This window comes from Bombina bombina, chromosome 5, assembly GCF_027579735.1.
Source record: "Bombina bombina isolate aBomBom1 chromosome 5, aBomBom1.pri, whole genome shotgun sequence".
In the NCBI taxonomy this organism is placed as follows: Eukaryota; Metazoa; Chordata; class Amphibia; order Anura; family Bombinatoridae; genus Bombina; species Bombina bombina.
In genome coordinates this window covers 675,069,263-675,088,961 of record NC_069503.1, presented here as the reverse complement: position 1 = coordinate 675,088,961, position 19,699 = coordinate 675,069,263, and the positions used below count along the sequence as shown (strand labels likewise).

The following is a 19,699-nucleotide window of genomic DNA, read 5'->3' as shown; positions in this document are numbered from 1 at the left end:
ATTTTGTGTTTTGAAGCCACAACCTAATAAAATGGGTTGAGCTTGTAGGTATAATCAGATCTCATTACTGTATCACATTGTGTACATATACCTGCTTCTTTATCTTATATCTGTCCATAAAACAATCACCAGTACTTGGATAGAACAATGGAAAATCAAAATGTTATTACCTTATCTCTGCTATATCCCACTAGGAGTGTAATTTCTTCTGCTGGCTGTGTTTACAAAGCTTATCTATAGTTTGGACATGCAGCCACAAACTTTCAGAATAGGTGGGAATACCACATGCTAAATCAACTATTTCAAATGCCAATATAAGGGTAAAGGAGCTACCTGTAAACAATTTAATACACTCCAGCCGGTTAAGTGGATCATTGGGAACAAATTAAAGGGGAGAAAAAATTTGAGTAAACTGTCCCTTTAAGGGCATGATTCCCTAAAGCTGTCCACTCAGGCAAGATTCTATTAAAAGATCTATCAGTGCAGGAAGGACACATTTTATATTGAGGCTGTGTAAGTGGCATACCATACAGGTCTATATGTTATGTAATCGTATATACATTACAGTATAGAAATCATTAAAATTAGCAGTTTGAAAATATTGAAAGTACTTTGTAAAAATCATAATCAAAATACTAATTAAAATTGTATGAATAGCACACCTTAGAATTCATATTAACTGAAAGTAAGCAGCAAAAGGCAAATTTAAATTAAACTTGGTGAGTCCGCTGAGAAAGGGAGTTTCTTGGGTGTGTCTGAAGTTCCTTACAGGTCTCATTATGTTATCCAAGCAAGCTATATCTGCAGGCTCACTGTTTTATCTTACCAAATATCAGCTGGGGAGTTTGTCTGAGAATATACAATGTACTTATTGCACTGATAGAAAAGGACATGGTCAAACTAGAGGCAAATGAAAGTTAAAGTGTGCTAAAAACACAGCAATTTGATTTGTATTTGCTTAAAGAAAATGTTTTTATATGTGGTGGGTGCTACCTGTTACTTTCACTCTCCATTACAGAGAGATTCAATTTTTTGAGAATTAAGTGAGGTCTCTCTTCTGCAAGCGTTGACATGATATTTTACTCACATGCTGGCAAATTTTGGTTATTGGAGAATTAATACAGATATTTATTTTACAATTTCTTCTTTGTGGCTGACTATTGGTTGTCTTGTTATGAATACCTTGAAAGTTGAAAATCATTTCCTGGGAAGAACCCTCAGGGGCATCATCTGTGACAATTTTTTTCTCAGATCCCCTCCATTTCTAGCTTCACTATTTCTTAGGGCACATCAGGGGACGCTGCTCATCAAATCAATGTACTATATATGCTGTATACACCCTTCAGCCAATTCTAATCCAACTACAGCCTTCTGCAGTTTTGGACTTTATGGGTCAGTGTTTGCCTCTATGTAAACATTTTTCCTTTCAATTTCTTTTTTTATTTTATTGTAGAAGCAGTTTGCTGTGACAATTGCTTATCAAGGTTGCTGGACATTCCTGTGACAAATGTTGATATGAAATACATTTTCACACCTGATTTTGATTTACATTTTTTTTGATGGAGGTTAGAATTTAAAACAAACAATATTATTACTACAATATTAGTTCTGTAAAGTTGTATTTGTATTTGCCACTTCAAAAAAGGTTGCTTAGTGTTTCCACTATCTGTTTGCACCTTCTCCTGGTTCTAGGGTTAGAAATGTTTTACTTCTTGGAATGTTCCACTAGCATTCATTTTGGAAAGTACTATTTCCTCTATAGAGGGATGGTAAAGTTTACAATGTTTTCTTTTGTGATTCAGATAGAGCATGCAATTTCAAACAACTTTCTAATTTACTCCTATTATCAATTTTTATTTGTTCTCTTGCTATCTTTATTTGAAAAAGCAGGAATCTAAACTAAGGAGCCGGCCAATTTTTGGTTCAGCATCCTGGATAGCGCTTGCTGATTGGTGGGTACATTTAGCAACCAATCAGCAAGCGCAACCCAGGTGCTAAACCAAAAATGGGCCCAAATAGCTTAGATTCCTGCATTTTCAAATAAAGATAGTAAGAGAACTAACACAAATTGATAACAGGAGTAAATGAGAAATTTGCTTAAAATTGCATGCACTTTCATGAAAGAAAAAAAATGAGTTTAGTATCCCTTTAAGGAGGGAACAGCAACATTGTTTGGCTTTTCTATCTGTCTTAGTCAGCATTTTTCTGTTCCTGGAAGACAGAAGAGTTGCAGAACCAGGGATCTCATCTGATCTGGATATAGATCTGGCAAAGAGGGTGCAGGGTCAGGGACTGTCTAAATTCTGATGCAGATATATGGTTGCAAGCCATGGTATCTGATATGTATATGTTGCTGACTGAGAAGCTTCAGGTGGCCGAGGGGCTGCAGAGTCAGTAGCTTAAAGGGACATTCAGATTCAGATAGAGAATACAATTGGAATGTTTAAAATTGTATTCTCTGTCTGAATCATGAAAGATTTTTTTTTGTTTAATGTCCCTTTAACTCTGAAATAATTATGTAACCAACAGAGTGACTGCAGACCAAGAGTCTGCTCTGAGGTCTGATTTGAGTTTGCGGGCTACAGAAGGACGGTGGGTCCAATGTCATATCTGAAGACTTTTGGGTGTATGGGGTTCACAAAGAGTCTGAAGGGACAGTGTTTGATTTGGCTGACAGAGGAGCTGCAAAGTCAGGGGTCTGATCTGATATGAGTATCTAGCTACAGGCCTGGGGCCTGATCAGATTTGGGTATGTAGATGACAGAAGGGCTGCACAGCCATGGACTATGATGTGGATCTGTATCTGACAGACATAGGGGTTACAGGGCAGGGTCTGATCATAGGGGTTATGTAGCTGATAGAGTGGCTTCATGGTCTGAGCTGAAGGGGTGTTATGTAGCTGACAGAGGGACTTCAGGGACAAAGGCTGTGTTCAGATGTGAGCATGGAGCTGACAAAGGAGCTGCAAGACCAAGGGTCTAATCTGATATGAGTACAGGGACAGAATACCTGTAGAACCAAGCGTCTGAATGTAACTGACAGGGACGATCTAGGGCTAGAGGTTTGATCCAGGGGCGTATTTAGGTTTTGTGCTGCCCTAGGCACTCAAAATTCTGCTCCCCCCCACCCCACCCCAGGTTTAAGGCCTTTTTTTAGACATAATATTTTTGGGGCAGGGTGTAAAAAAAATAAAAAAAAATGTCTTTTTAAGTAGATGTTCACCAGGGCTTGCATTCACTCTGGTCACACACACACACAGACATATATATATTAAGACATTATTTTGCAAGTCAGATGATTAAAGTGTTTATATCAGAAAAAAATATCCTTCACTGTATGATAGTTTGTCAGTAGGTAGTTGTTTAATAACCTTAAACATCTTCTTTGGTGATTGACAGTTATTTAAGCAAAATATCTGCTTGGATAAATATGTAATGAATATACAAACTGGCCTTTAAAAGTACTTAAAAAATACAACAGTAGTTATGATAGGTTTAGGAATTGTATCCTAGGGAATAAAGTCACATGATACAATCAGAATAAAGTATATACTTGTATTGTTTCTGAATGTATTAAATGCATACAACATATTTTCAGTTGTGTTTTAAGTCACATTGTTGTATAGATTCAGCAATAAATACTTATTCTTAGCATGTATGACAGATAGACAAACAGTAAATGTACAAGTATTTAGTGACTAATCCGTTTAAGTATTTTAATGCCTAATGAAGATGTATTGAAGGGAGAAAGGCATATGCTGTTTCACAGTGGTCACATTGTAATGCACACTGCACTGTGTAGTCTGTGTGAGTCTCAATCACGCGGTGGAGCAAGGAAGAATACCGCATTCCCTCTCAGTCCAGGCCAGGCTGCGCAAGTGAGCTCCGCCTCCACTGTCACCACGTCATGCGCACCCACATACAATCCCATAGAATAGCAATAGCCGGGCCAGCCATTTAAGTCATTAGTAATTGGTTGATTTAGCCACCCGGCCCTGAGTTCAGTAGAGTGGCCCTAGGGACTCAAAATTCTGCTGCCATTTAAAAATCTGTTGCCCTAGGCACCGGCCTTGTTGGCCTATGCCTAAATACGCCCCTGGTTTGATCTGATATGGGTATGTGGCTGACAGAGGGGGCTGCAGGGTCAGGGGTCTGATCTGATGTGGGTATGTTATGACAGGGCCAGTTGTTTGATCTGATCAGGATATGTGATGACAAAGAGTCTGCAAGGTTACATGTCTAATCTGATGTTGGTATGTGGCTGACAGAGGGGCTGTAGGGTCAAGGATCTGAACTGATGTGGATATGTGATTACAGGGGGGCTGCAGTGTCAGGGGCTTGATCTAATGTGGGGTTGTGATGACACAGGGGCTACATGGGTCTGATATGATGTGAATATGTGATGACAGATTGGCTATTCATTATCAGACCTGATTCACATTAGGCTAGCATAATTGGTCACTACACAGTATTACTTTGGAACACTGTTCATAAAAGGTTTTAAACCTTTGTTATAGGGAGTGTCCGGAGCAAGCCTGAATGTGTGTTAACTAGCCAGCTTACCTCATGTCTATGAATCTGCAATGGGAGATAAAGACACCACACTCTATATGCCTTGTCTATCACTGTCTTCCCTCTTGAAAATAATATCTGTTTTATAGGAAGCAAGTCACATGGTTTAAAAAATATCCACATATATTTTTCTTCAGCTATATAGTCTCGAAAATCTTTGTGGACTGTAGCAAAACAAACATATAGTTACATTTTAATAAAGCATCATAACATATATAAATCCGTTAAAGTGAAGGTAAACTTTGATGAATGAAAGCCCGTTTTTTAAAAATGCTATTAAAAACAGGGGCACTTTCATTCATCAAAGATTAGAAAGCAGCCGTTTTGTTTAAAAACTTACCTTTGATCTTTTCACAGCCAGAGCAGCTTCCCCCACCCGGAGATCCTCTCTTCACACGTCAGCAATGACTAATCCGGCTTCCTCCAATCACGGCATGGCCTCGGGCAATGACTCCCCTGGGGGGAAAGCCGTGATTGGAGGAAGCCGGATTAGTAATTGATGACGTGTGAAGAGAGGATCTGCAGGTGGGGGAAGCTGCTCTGGCTGTGAAAAGAACAAAGGTACGTTTTTAAACAAAACGGCTGCTTTCTAAACTTTGATGAATGAAAGTGCCCCTGTTTTTAATAGTATTTTTTTAAAAAAGGGCTTTCATTCATCAAAGTTTACCTTCACTTTAATGATCTGGATAACAAGAGCGTGAATGTCAGTGCGCTTGCTTCAGTTATTCTCTTTAGTTATTTTGCTAAATTTATGGTTCACCATTATGTTATGTTTAAATATTCCTTTGCATTTGCAAACTGTATTCCCTTAACTTGGCACACATTAGAGTAAAGGGTTGTATGAAATGCTTTGTGAATTAAAACAAATGTATTTATCAGTTTTAAAGTATCATATGGCTTATTTTAAACATTCATAAAATTCCATCACATAACATTGTATACTTCATCAGGTCTGTTTTATCTGTGTAATATTCTTCTTCTTTTTTGCAGCATTTCTTTTTCATGGTTAAAGATTATGGAAGTTGGTTGGACATTGGAACAAGGTACAGTACAAAGATTGCACATTCACACTTATGTTCTAGTATTTGCTGCTTAATTTTATTAATGCACTTTGTATATATGCATTTAATGTATGCATGTGATAACACTTCAGGAAAATGACTTACTGGAATGGTTGTCCATAGGGTCATCTGTGATAGGCAGATAGATAGTGTACCTTTAAAGGGGATTTGCCATCACTTTTTATCTTAAAGGGACAGTCTACACCAGAGTTTTTATTGTTTAAAAAGATAGATAATTCCTTTATTACCTATTCCCCAATTTTGTACAACTAACACAGTATTAATATACTTGTTATTACCTCTGCGATTACCTTGTATCCTTTGTAGCCTTTGCAGACTGCCCCCCTTATTTCAGTTCTTTTTACAGACTTGCATTTTAGCCAATTAGTGCCCTCTCTTAAGTAACTCCACGGGGGTGAGCACAATGTTTTCTATTTGGCACACATGAACTAATGCAACCTAGCTGTGAAAAACTGTCAAAAGCTCTGAGATATGAGGCCTTTTTCTCCAACATTGGTGTGTCCGGTCCACGGCGTCATCCTTACTTGTGGGATATTCTCTTCCCCAACAGGAAATGGCAAAGAGTCCCAGCAAAGCTGGTCACATGATCCCTCCTAGGCTCCGCCCACCACAGTCATTCTCTTTGCCGTTGCACAGGCAACATCTCCACGGAGATGGTTAAGAGTTTTTTGGTGTTTAAATGTAGTTTTATTCTTCTATCAAGTGTTTGTTATTTTAAAATAGTGCTGGTATGTACTATTTACTCTGAAACAGAAAAGGATGAAGATTTCTGTTTGTAAGAGGAAGATGATTTTAGCAGACAGTAACTAAAATCGATTGCTGTTTCCACACAGGACTGTTGAGATGAAGTAACTTCAGTTGGGGGAAACAGTTAGCAGACTTTTCTGCTTAAGGTATGACTAGCCATATTTCTAACAAGACCATGTAATGCTGGAAGGCTGTCATTTCTCCTCATGGGGACCGGTAAGCCATTTTCTTAGTTAAACATAAAAGAATAAAGGGCTTTAAAAAGGGCTTAAAAACTGGTAGACATTTTTCTGGGCTAAAACGATTGCTTTACTAGGCATATTATGCAGATTCTAACTAATAATTGGTATTATAATCTTGGGGAGCGTTTAGAAAAACGGCAGGCACTGTGTTGGACGCCTTTTTCAGATGGGGGCCTTTCTAGTTATAGACAGAGCCTCATTTTCGTGCCATTAATTCGCAGTTGTTTTTGGAGAGCAAGGCATGCAGATGCATGTGTCAGGAGCTAAGAATCACTGAAAAAGCTTATAGAAGGCGTCATTTGGTATCGTATTCCCCTCTGGGCTTGGTTGGGTCTCAGCAAAGCATATAGCTGGGACTGTATAGGGGTTAAATGTAAAAACGGCTCCGGTTCCGTTAATTTAAGGGTTAAAGCTCTGAAATTTGGTGTGCAATACTTTTAATGTTTTAAGACACTGTGGTGAAATTTTGGTGAATTTTGAACAATTCCTTCATACTTTTTCACATATTCAGTAATAAAGTGTTTTCAGTTTGAAATTTAAAGTGACAGTAACAGTTTTATTTTAAAACGTTTTTTGTGCTTTGTTGACAAGTTTAAGCCTGTTTAACATGTCTGTACCATCAGATAAGCTATGTTCTATATGTATGAAAGCCAATGTGTCTCCCCATTTAAATTTATGTGATAATTGTGCCATAGTGTCCAAACAAAGTAAGGACAGTAATGCCACAGATAATGATATTGCCCAAGATGATTCCTCAAATGAGGGGAGTAAACATGATACTACATCATCCCCTACTGTGTCTACACCAGTTATGCCCACACAGGGGGCCCCTAGTACATCTAGTGCGCCAATACTTATTACCATGCAACAATTAACGGCTGTAATGGATAACTCCATAGCAAATCTTTTATCCAAAATGCCTACTTATCAGAGAAAGCGCGATTGCTCTGTTTTAAACACTGAAGAGCAAGAGGACGCTGATGATAACTGTTCTGACATACCCTCACACCAATCTCAAGGGGCCATGAGGGAGGTTTTGTCTGATGGAGAAATCTCAGATTCAGGAAAAATTTCTCATCAAGCTGAACCTGATGTTGTGACATTTAAATTTAAATTAGAACATCTCCGCGCACTGCTTAAGGAGGTGTTATCTACTCTGGATGATTGTGACAATTTGGTAATTCCAGAGAAATTATGTAAGATGGACAAGTTCCTAGAGGTTCCGGTGCACCCCGACGCTTTTCCTATACCCAAGCGGGTGGCGGACATAGTAAATAAAGAGTGGGAAAGGCCCGGCATACCTTTTGTTCCCCCCCCCTATATTTAAGAAATTATTTCCTATAGTCGACCCCAGAAAGGACTTATGGCAGACAGTCCCCAAGGTCGAGGGGGCGGTTTCTACTCTAAACAAACGCACTACTATTCCTATCGAAGATAGTTGTGCTTTCAAAGATCCTATGGATAAGAAATTAGAGGGTTTGCTTAAAAAGATTTTTGTACAGCAAGGTTACCTTCTACAACCAATTTCATGCATTGTTCCTGTCACTACGGCAGCGTGTTTCTGGTTTGAGGAACTAGAAAAATCGCTCAGTAAAGAATCTTCGTATGAGGAGGTTATGGACAGAGTTCAAGCACTTAAATTGGCTAACTCTTTTGTTTTAGATGCCGCTTTGCAATTAGCTAGATTAGCGGCGAAAAATTCAGGGTTTGCTATCGTGGCGCGCAGAGCGCTTTGGCTAAAGTCTTGGTCAGCGGATGTGTCTTCCAAGACAAAATTGCTTAACATTCCTTTCAAAGGTAAAACATTATTTGGACCTGATTTGAAAGAGATTATTTCAGACATCACTGGGGGAAAGGGCCACGCCCTCCCACAGGATAGGTCTTTTAAGGCTAAAAATAAGCCTAATTTTCATCCCTTTCGCAGAAACGGACCAGTCTCTAATTCTGTATCCTCTAAGCAAGAGGGTAATACTTCACAACCCAAACCAGCCTGGAAACCAATGCAAGGCTGGAACAAGGGTAAGCAGGCCAAGAAGCCTACCACTGCTACCAAAACAGCATGAAGGGATAGCCCCCGATCCGGGACCGGATCTAGTGGGGGGCAGACTTTCTCTCTTTGCTCAGGCTTGGGCAAGAGATGTTCAGGATCCTTGGGCGCTAGAAATAGTTTCTCAAGGTTATCTCCTGGAATTCAAGGAACTACCCCCAAGGGGAAGGTTCCACAGGTCTCAATTATCTTCAAACCAAATAAAGAGACAGGCATTCTTACATTGTGTAGAAGACCTGTTAAAGATGGGAGTGATACATCCAGTTCCAATAAGAGAACAAGGAATGGGATTTTATTCCAATCTGTTCATAGTTCCCAAAAAAGAGGGAACATTCAGACCAATTTTGGATCTAAAGATCCTAAACAAATTTCTCAGGGTACCATCGTTCAAAATGGAAACTATTCGAACGATCCTACCTACTATCCAGGAAAATCAATTTATGACTACCGTGGATTTAAAGGATGCGTACCTACATATTCCTATCCACAAGGAACATCATCAGTTCCTAAGGTTCGCTTTTCTGGACAAGCATTACCAGTTTGTGGCACTTCCATTCGGATTAGCCACTGCTCCAAGGATTTTCACAAAGGTACTAGGGTCCCTTCTAGCGGTTCTAAGACCAAGGGGCATTGCAGTAGTACCTTACTTGGACGACATCCTGATTCAAGCGTCGTCCATGTCAAAAGCAAAGGCTCATACGGACATCATCCTAGCCTTTCTCAGATCTCACGGATGGAAGGTGAACAAAGAAAAAAGTTCTCTGTCCCCGTCAACAAGAGTTCCCTTCTTGGGAACAATAATAGATTCCTTAGAAATGAGGATTTTTCTGACAGGGGTCAGAAAATCAAAACTTCTAAGCTCTTGTCAAGTACTTCACTCTGTTCCTCGTCCTTCCATAGCGCAGTGCATGGAAGTAATAGGATTGATGGTTGCAACAATGGACATAGTTCCTTTTGCATGAATACATCTAAGACCATTACAACTGTGCATGCTCAGACAGTGGAATGGGGATTATACAGACTTGTCTCCGATGATTCAAGTAGATCAAAAGACCAGAGATTCACTCCGTTGGTGGCTGACCCTGGACAATCTGTCACAGGGAATGAGCTTCCGCAGACCAGAGTGGGTCATTGTCACGACCGACGCCAGCCTAGTGGGCTGGGGCGCGGTCTGGGAATCCCTGAAAGCTCAGGGTCTATGGTCTCGGGAAGAGTCTCTTCTCCCGATAAACATTCTGGAACTGAGAGCGATATTCAATGCTCTCAGAGCTTGGCCTCAACTAGCAAAGGCCAAATTCATAAGGTTTCAGTCAGACAACATGACGACCGTTGCATATATCAATGATCAGGGGGGAACAAGGAGTTCCCTGGCGATGAAAGAAGTGACCAAGATAATTCAATGGGCGGAGGATCACTCCTGCCACTTATCTGCGATCCACATCCCAGGAGTGGAAAATTGGGAAGCGGATTTTCTGAGTCGTCAGACATTCCATCCGGGGGAGTGGGAACTCCATCCGGAAATCTTTGCCCAAATAATTCAATTATGGGGCATTCCAGACATGGATCTGATGGCGTCTCGTCAGAACTTCAAGGTTCCTTGCTACGGGTCCAGATCCAGGGATCCCAAGGTGACTCTAGTAGATGCACTAGTAGCACCTTGGACCTTCAACCTAGCTTATGTATTCCCACCGTTTCCTCTCATCCCCAGGCTGGTAGCCAGGATCAATCAGGAGAGGGCCTCAGTGATCTTGATAGCTCCTGCGTGGCCACGCAGGACTTGGTATGCAGACCTGGTGAATATGTCATCAGCCCCACCATGGAAGCTACCTTTGAGACAGGACCTTCTTGTTCAGGGTCCATTCGAACATCCAAATCTGGTTTCCCTCCAACTGACGGCTTGGAGATTGAACGCTTGATTTTATCAAAGCGTGGGTTTTCAGATTCTGTAATAGATACTCTGATTCAGGCTAGAAAGCCTGTAACTAGAAAAATTTACCATAAAATATGGAAAAATATATATCTGTTGGTGTGAATCTAAAGGATTCCCATGGAACAAGACAAAAATTCCTAAGATTCTATCCTTTCTACAAGAAGGTTTGGAGAAAGGATTATCTGCAAGTTCTCTGAAGGGACAGATCTCTGCTTTATCTGTTTTACTTCACAAAAGACTGGCAGCTGTGCCAGATGTTCAAGCATTTGTTCAGGCTCTGGTTAGGATCAAGCCTGTTTACAGACCTTTGACTCCTCCCTGGAGTCTAAATCTAGTTCTTTCAGTTCTTCAAGGGGTTCCGTTTGAACCTTTACATTCCGTAGATATTAAGTTATTATCTTGGAAAGTTTTGTTTTTGGTTGCAATTTCTTCTGCAAGAAGAGTTTCAGAGTTATCTGCTCTGCAGTGTTCTCCGCCCTATCTGGTGTTCCATGCAGATAAGGTGGTTTTGCGTACTAAGCCTGGTTTTCTTCCGAAAGTTGTTTCCAACAAAAATATTAACCAGGAGATAGTTGTACCTTCTTTGTGTCCGAATCCAGTTTCAAAGAAGGAACGTTTGTTACACAATTTGGACGTAGTCCGTGCTCTAAAATTCTATTTAGAGGCTACTAAAGATTTCAGACAAACATCTTCCTTGTTCGTTGTTTATTCTGGTAAAAGGAGAGGTCAAAAAGCGACTTCTACCTCTCTTTCCTTTTGGCTTAAAAGCATTATCCGATTGGCTTATGAGACTGCCGGATGGCAGCCTCCTGAAAGAATCAGAGCTCACTCCACTAGGGCTGTGGCTTCCACATGGGCCTTCAAGAACGAGGCTTCTGTTGACCAGATATGTAAGGCAGCGACTTGGTCTTCACTGCACACTTTTGCCAAATTTTACAAATTTGATACTTTTGCTTCTTCGGAGGCTGTTTTTGGGAGAAAGGTTTTGCAAGCCGTGGTGCCTTCCATTTAGGTGACCTGATTTGCTCCCTCCCTTTATCCGTGTCCTAAAGCTTTGGTATTGGTTCCCACAAGTAAGGATGACGCCGTGGACCGGACACACCAATGTTGGAGAAAACAGAATTTATGCTTACCTGATAAATTACTTTCTCCAACGGTGTGTCCGGTCCACGGCCCGCCCTGGTTTTTTAATCAGGTCTGATGAATTATTTTCTCTAACTACAGTCACCACGGTATCATATGGTTTCTCCTATATATATTTCCTCCTGTCCATCGGTCGAATGACTGGGGTGGGCGGAGCCTAGGAGGGATCATGTGACCAGCTTTGCTGGGACTCTTTGCCATTTCCTGTTGGGGAAGAGAATATCCCACAAGTAAGGATGACGCCGTGGACCGGACACACCGTTGGAGAAAGTAATTTATCAGGTAAGCATAAATTCTGTTTTTAAGTGCTTTGAAATTAGCATGTGATCTGACCTAAGTGTATCAACAAAGAATACCAAGAGGAAAAAAGCAAATTTGATGATAAAAGTAAAATGGAAAGTTGTTTAAAATTGAACGCCCTATCTGAATCATGAAAGTATATTTTTGACTAGACTGTCCCTTTAAACTGGATTGGTGCATTGCATTTTTACATTTATTGATGCAGTATTTTTTAAATACTTAAGGGATGGGCTATGCATTTGTTTGATGATCCCCTTTAAGGTCATTAGCAGTGAGAGAGGCATATGCACAAGAACTGCTGCAATGATAACTCACTCTCATATCTATAGAGATTAGATTCTAAATCAAGTACAGGAATTATTTTAATCTCTGCCTGAATTGTGTCTACTCTAAGTTATTAAACAAATAGACAATACATGCAAAAGAAAATTAAACATAAACTAATACCTATCTGCTTACCATTCTACAATAAAATTAAAATAAAAAAATATGTATTTGATCAGTGTTTTAAAATCCTGTACTGATTAAAGGGATACATAAGTGCAAAAAGAAAATGCTCCTATATGTTAGAACATTTTATTACCGCACTGTTGCTTGTATGTAACTGTGTGGTTTACACCTGCAATGGGATTAAACACATAGTTAATGTCAGCTACAGAGCAGCAACAACTAGGAGCTAGCTGAAAACATTTATTGAGCCAATGGCAAGAGACAAATGCTGACTAGCGCTGACTAAATGTTCACAAACCAAGCTGAAGATTTTAATTGTGTGTGGAAACGCTGTACCTGTTACGTTTCACCCCACTAGTCTTGTAATGTTCAATTCAGTGGTGTCTCCTGAAATTATTATAAATAGGCCACTGTTATTCTGGGCAGGGCTGTAATAAGTGGGGCAGGGCCGGTGGTCAGTAGGCTTAGTCGGTCGGGCAGAGTCGGGGTGTGTTGTTGGCCGAGCTAGGGGAGACTGGGCAAAATGGAGTGGGTAATTAAGGGCCAATCACAGTTGGGAGGCACATGGGGTGCCAGCCATTATGCTGGGTGGGCTCATGCAACACCACTGGTTCAATGTATCTGCTTTTTTATTATTTTATTTAACTGACCAATTTTATTTAACTGACCATAGTTTACCTATGTAACCTCAAATGTCTGCCACCTTTCCAGTGCAAAAAAAAACCTTACGCCTAGATTTAGAGTTCTGCGTTAGCCGTCAAAAGCAGCGTTAAGGGGTTTTTACGCTGCTTTTTACCGCTTTCCAGCCGCGACTTTTCCATACCACAGATCCCCTTACGCCAATTGCGTATCCTATCTTTTCAATGGGATCTTCCTAACGCCGGTATTTAGAGTCTTGGCTGAAGTGAGCGTTAGAACTCTAACGACAAAACTCCTACCGCCCATGGAAAGGCTGTAGTTAAGAGCTAACGCCGGTTTATAAAGCTCTTAACTACAGTGCTCTAAAGTACACCAACACCCATAAACTACCTATGTACCCCTAAACCGAAGTCCCCCCACATTGCAGCCACTCTAATAAAAAAAATGTAACCCCTAATCTGCCGACCACACACCGCCGCCACATACATTATCCCTATGTACCCCTAATCTGCTGCCCCTAACATCACCGACACCTACATAATATTTATTAACCCCTAATCTGCCCCCCCCCCAACGTCGCCGCTACCTTACCTACACTTATTAACCCCTAATCTGCTGACCGGACGTCGCCGCCACTATAATAAATTTATTAACCCCTAAACCGCTGCACTCCCGCCTTGCAAACCCTATAATAAATAGTATTAACCCCTAATCTGCCCTCCCTAACATCGCCGACACCTAACTTCAAGTATTAACCCCTAATCTGCCGACCGGACCTCGCCGCTACTCTAATAAATGTATTAACCCCTAAAGCTAAGTCTAACACTAACACCCCCCTAAGTTAAATATAATTTCTCTTGTTAAGTGTATCCAGTCCACGGATCATCCATTACTTATGGGATATTTACTCCTCCCCAACAGGAAGTGCAAGAGGATTCACCCAGCAGAGCTGCTATATAGCTCCTCCCCTAACTGCCATTACCAGTCATTCTCTTGCACCCAACGAATAGATAGGATGTGTGAGAGGACTGTGGTGATTATACTTAGTTTCATACCTTCAATCAAAAGTTTGTTATTTTATAATAGCACCGGAGTGTGTTATTCCTTCTCTGGTAGAATTTGAAGAAGAATCTACCTGAGTTTTTCTATGATTTTAGCCGGAGTAGTTAAGATCATATTGCTGTTTCTCGGCCATCTGAGGAGAGGTAAACTTCAGATCAGGGGACAGCGGGCAGATTAATCTGCAAAGAGGTATGTAGCAGCTTATTATTTTCTGACAATGGAATTGATGAGAAAATTCTGCCATACCGATATAATGTAAACTCAGCCTTAAATGCAGTAGCAGCAACTGGTATCAGGCTGTCATGTATGTATATTTTACACTTCAGTATTCTGGGGAATGGCACTTCACTGGAATTATACTGTATGCATAAAACTTAGCCTAATTTGCAGGGACTAGCAACAGGCTTTTTAATAACACTCAATTTATTAATGTTAAACGTTTTTTGCTGGCATGTAAAATCGTTTAATTTTCTGAGGTACTGGGTGAAAAAATGTTTTGGGCACTATTTTTTTCCACTTGGCAGTCGTTTTATTTAATTTATGACAGTTTACTGATCTCTCTCACTGTTATGTGTGAGGGGGAGGGGCCTTTTTGGTGCTTTTGCTACGCATCAAAAAATTCAGTCAGAAGTTTATTGTCTTCCCTGCATGATCCGGTTCATCTCTACAGAACTCAGGGGTCTTCAAAACTTGTTTTGAGGGAGGTAATCACTCACAGCAGAGCTGTGAGATTGTAGTTGACTGTGATAAAAAAACGTTTATTTCTGTATTTTTTTTTTTTTTTTTTCCTGCTATCAGGGTTAGTTATCCTTTGCTAATGGGAGCAATCCTTTGCTAAAATTGTGGTTTTTACAAAGATTTGATGCTATAACTTTTAAGTTTATTAATTTTCAACTGTCATAACTTTTTCTGTGCTTCTTATAGGCACAGTACGTTTTCATATTATAGTAAATTACTTGAAAAGTATTTCCAAGTTGCTAGTTTATTTGCTAGTGTGTTAAACATGTCTGATTCAGAGGAAGATATCTGTGCTATATGTGCTAAAGCCAAAGTGGAGCCCAATAGAAATTTATGTACTAACTGTATTGATGCTACTTTAAATAAAAGTCAATCTGTACAAATTGAACATATTTCACCAAACAACGAGGGGAGAGTTATGCCGACTAACTCGCCTCACGTGTCAGTACCTGCATCTCCCGCTCGGGAGGTGCGTGATATTGTAGCGCCGAGTACATCTGGGCGGCCATTACAAATCACATTACAGGATATGGCTACTGTTATGACTGAAGTTTTGGCTAAATTAACAGAACTAAGAGGTAAGCGTGATCACTCTGGGGTGAGAACAGAGTGCGCTGATAATATTAGGGCCATGTCAGACACTGCGTCACAATTTGCAGAACATGAGGACGGAGAGCTTCATTCTGCGGGTGACGGTTCTGATCCAAACAAACTGGATTCAGATATTTCAAATTTTAAATTTAAGCTGGAAAACCTCCGTGTATTACTAGGGGAGGTGTTAGCGGCTCTGAATGATTGTAACACAGTTGCAATACCAGAGAAAATGTGTAGGTTGGATAAATATTTTGCGGTACCGGCGAGTACTGACGTTTTTCCTATACCTAAGAGACTTACTGAAATTGTTACTAAGGAGTGGGATAGACCCGGTGTGCCGTTCTCACCCCCTCCAATATTTAGAAAGATGTTTCCAATAGACGCCACCACACGGGACTTATGGCAAACGGTCCCTAAGGTGGAGGGAGCAGTTTCTACTTTAGCTAAGCGTACCACTATCCCGGTGGAGGATAGCTGTGCCTTTTCAGATCCAATGGATAAAAAGTTAGAGGGTTACCTTAAGAAAATGTTTGTTCAACAAGGTTTTATATTGCAACCTCTTGCATGCATTGCGCCTGTCACGGCTGCAGCAGCATTTTGGTTTGAGTCTCTGGAAGAGACACTTGAATCAGCTCCATTAGATGAGATTACACACAAGCTTAAAGCCCTTAAGTTAGCTAACTCATTTATTTCAGATGCCGTAGTACATTTAACTAAACTTACGGCTAAGAATTCCGGATTCGCCATTCAGGCACGCAGAGCACTGTGGCTAAAATCCTGGTCAGCTGACGTTACTTCTAAATCTAAATTGCTTAATATACCTTTCAAAGGGCAGACCTTATTCGGGCCCGGGTTGAAAGAAATTATCGCTGACATTACAGGAGGTAAAGGCCATGCCCTGCCTCAAGACAGAGCCAAACCTAAGGCTAGACAGTCTAATTTTCGTTCCTTTCGTAATTTCAAAGCAGGAGCAGCATCAACTTCCTCTGCACCAAAACAGGAAGGAGCTGTTGCTCGCTACAGACAAGGCTGGAGACCTAACCAGTCCTGGAACAAGGGCAAGCAGGCCAGGAAACCTGCTGCTGCCCCTAAGACAGCATGAATCGAGGGCCCCCGATCCGGGAACGGATCTAGTGGGGGGCAGACTTTCTCTCTTCGCCCAGGCTTGGGCAAGAGATGTCCAGGATCCCTGGGCGTTAGAGATCATATCTCAGGGATACCTTCTAGACTTCAAATTCTCTCCCCCAAGAGGGAGATTTCATCTGTCAAGGTTGTCAACAAACCAAATAAAGAAAGAGGCGTTTCTACGCTGCCTACAAGATCTTTTATTAATGGGAGTGATCCATCCGGTTCCGCGGTCGGAACAAGGACAAGGGTTTTACTCAAATCTGTTTGTGGTTCCCAAAAAAGAGGGAACTTTCAGGCCAATCTTGGATTTAAAGATCCTAAACAAATTCCTAAGAGTTCCATCGTTCAAAATGGAAACTATTCGGACAATTTTACCCATGATCCAAAAGGGTCAGTACATGACCACAGTGGATTTAAAGGATGCTTACCTTCACATACCGATTCACAAAGATCATTACCGGTATCTAAGGTTTGCCTTTCTAGACAGGCATTACCAGTTTGTAGCTCTTCCATTCGGATTGGCTACGGCTCCGAGAATCTTCACAAAGGTTCTGGGTGCTCTTCTGGCGGTACTAAGACCGCTAGGAATTGCGGTAGCTCCGTACCTAGACGACATTCTGATACAAGCTTCAAGCTTTCAAACTGCCAAGTCTCATACAGAGTTAGTACTGGCATTTCTAAGGTCGCATGGATGGAAGGTGAACGAAAAGAAGAGTTCTCTCTTTCCACTCACAAGAGTTCCCTTCTTGGGGACTCTTATAGATTCTGTAGAAATGAAGATTTACCTGACAGCAGACAGGTTAACAAAGCTTCAAAATGCATGCCGTGTCCTTCATTCCATTCAACACCCGTCAGTAGCTCAATGCATGGAGGTGATCGGCTTAATGGTAGCAGCAATGGACATAGTACCCTTTGCACGTCTACATCTCAGACCGCTGCAATTGTGCATGCTAAGTCAGTGGAATGGGGATTACTCAGACTTGTCCCCTACTCTGAATCTGGATCAAGAGACCAGAAATTCTCTTCTATGGTGGCTTTCTCGGCCACATCTGTCCAGGGGGATGCCATTCAGCAGGCCGGACTGGACAATTGTAACAACAGACGCCAGCCTACTAGGTTGGGGCGCTGTCTGGAATTCTCTGAAGGCTCAGGGACAATGGAATCAGGAGGAGAGTCTCCTACCAATAAACATTCTGGAATTGAGAGCAGTTCTCAATGCCCTTCTGGCTTGGCCCCAGTTAACAACTCGGGGGTTCATCAGGTTTCAGTCGGACAACATCACGACTGTAGCTTACATCAACCATCAGGGAGGGACAAGAAGCTCCCTAGCAATGATGGAAGTATCAAAGATAATTCGCTGGGCAGAGTCTCACTCTTGCCACCTGTCAGCAATCCACATCCCGGGAGTGGAGAACTGGGAGGCGGATTTCTTAAGTCGTCAGACTTTTCATCCGGGGGAGTGGGAACTTCATCCGGAGGTCTTTGCCCAAATACTTCGACGTTGGGGCAAACCAGAGATAGATCTCATGGCGTCTCGACAGAACGCCAAGCTTTCTCGTTACGGGTCCAGATCCAGGGATCCGGGAGCGGTTCTGATAGATGCTTTGACAGCACCTTGGACCTTCGGGATGGCTTATGTGTTTCCACCCTTCCCGATGCTTCCTCGATTGATTGCCAGAATCAAACAGGAGAGAGCATCAGTGATTCTAATAGCGCCTGCATGGCCACGCAGGACTTGGTATGCAGATCTAGTGGACATGTCATCCTGTCCACCTTGGTCGCTACCTCTGAAACAGGACCTTCTGATCCAGGGTCCCTTCAAACATCAAAATCTAATTTCTCTGAAGCTGACTGCTTGGAAATTGAACGCTTGATTTTATCAAAACGTGGTTTTTCTGAGTCAGTTATTGATACCTTAATACAGGCTAGGAAGCCTGTTACCAGAAAGATTTACCATAAGATATGGCGCAAATACTTATATTGGTGCGAATCCAAGAGTTACTCATGGAGTAAGGTTAGGATTCCGAGGATATTGTCTTTTCTACAAGAAGGTTTAGAAAAGGGTTTATCCGCTAGTTCCTTAAAGGGACAGATTTCAGCTCTGTCCATTCTTTTACACAAACGTCTGTCAGAAGTTCCGGACGTTCAATCTTTTTGTCAGGCTTTAGCTAGGATCAAGCCTGTGTTTAAAACTGTTGCTCCACCATGGAGTTTGAACTTAGTTCTTAATGTTTTACAGGGGGTTCCGTTTGAACCCCTTCATTCCATTGATATCAAGTTGTTATCTTGGAAAGTTCTGTTTTTAATGGCGATTTCCTCGGCTCGAAGAGTCTCTGAGTTATCTGCCTTACATTGTGATTCTCCTTATCTGATTTTTCATTCAGACAAGGTAGTTCTGCGTACTAAACCTGGGTTCCTACCTAAGGTGGTCACTAACAGGAATATCAATCAAGAGATTGTGGTTCCATCTTTGTGTCCTAATCCTTCTTCGAAAAAGGAACGTCTGCTACACAATCTAGATGTAGTCCGTGCCCTGAAATTTTATCTACAGGCAACTAAGGATTTTCGACAAACGTCTTCCCTGTTTGTCGTTTATTCTGGTCAGAGGAGAGGTCAAAAAGCTTCGGCTACCTCTCTCTCCTTTTGGCTTCGTAGCATAATACGGTTAGCCTATGAGACTGCTGGACAGCAGCCTCCTGAAAGAATTACAGCACATTCTACTAGAGCTGTGGCTTCCACTTGGGCCTTTAAGAATGAGGCTTCTGTTGAACAGATTTGCAAGGCTGCAACTTGGTCTTCTCTTTATACTTTTTCCAAATTTTACAAATTTGACACTTTTGCTTCTTCGGAGGCTGTTTTTGGGAGAAAGGTTCTTCAGGCAGTGGTTCCTTCCGTATAAAGAGCCTGCCTGTCCCTCCCGTCATCCGTGTACTTTAGCTTTGGTATTGGTATCCCATAAGTAATGGATGATCCGTGGACTGGATACACTTAACAAGAGAAAACATAATTTATGCTTACCTGATAAA

General features: G+C 41.4%; 1 protein-coding gene across 1 annotated transcript in view; it reads left to right on the top strand.

The window, feature by feature from the left end:
* Positions 1-19,699, top strand: part of PIGN (phosphatidylinositol glycan anchor biosynthesis class N) — a 1,169,967-nt gene that overhangs the window by 1,077,422 nt on the left and 72,846 nt on the right. The window contains exon 28 of the mRNA XM_053714623.1: positions 5,562-5,614. Within this exon, the coding sequence (XP_053570598.1) occupies positions 5,562-5,614 (53 nt within the window). The remainder of the gene's footprint in view (positions 1-5,561; positions 5,615-19,699) is intronic.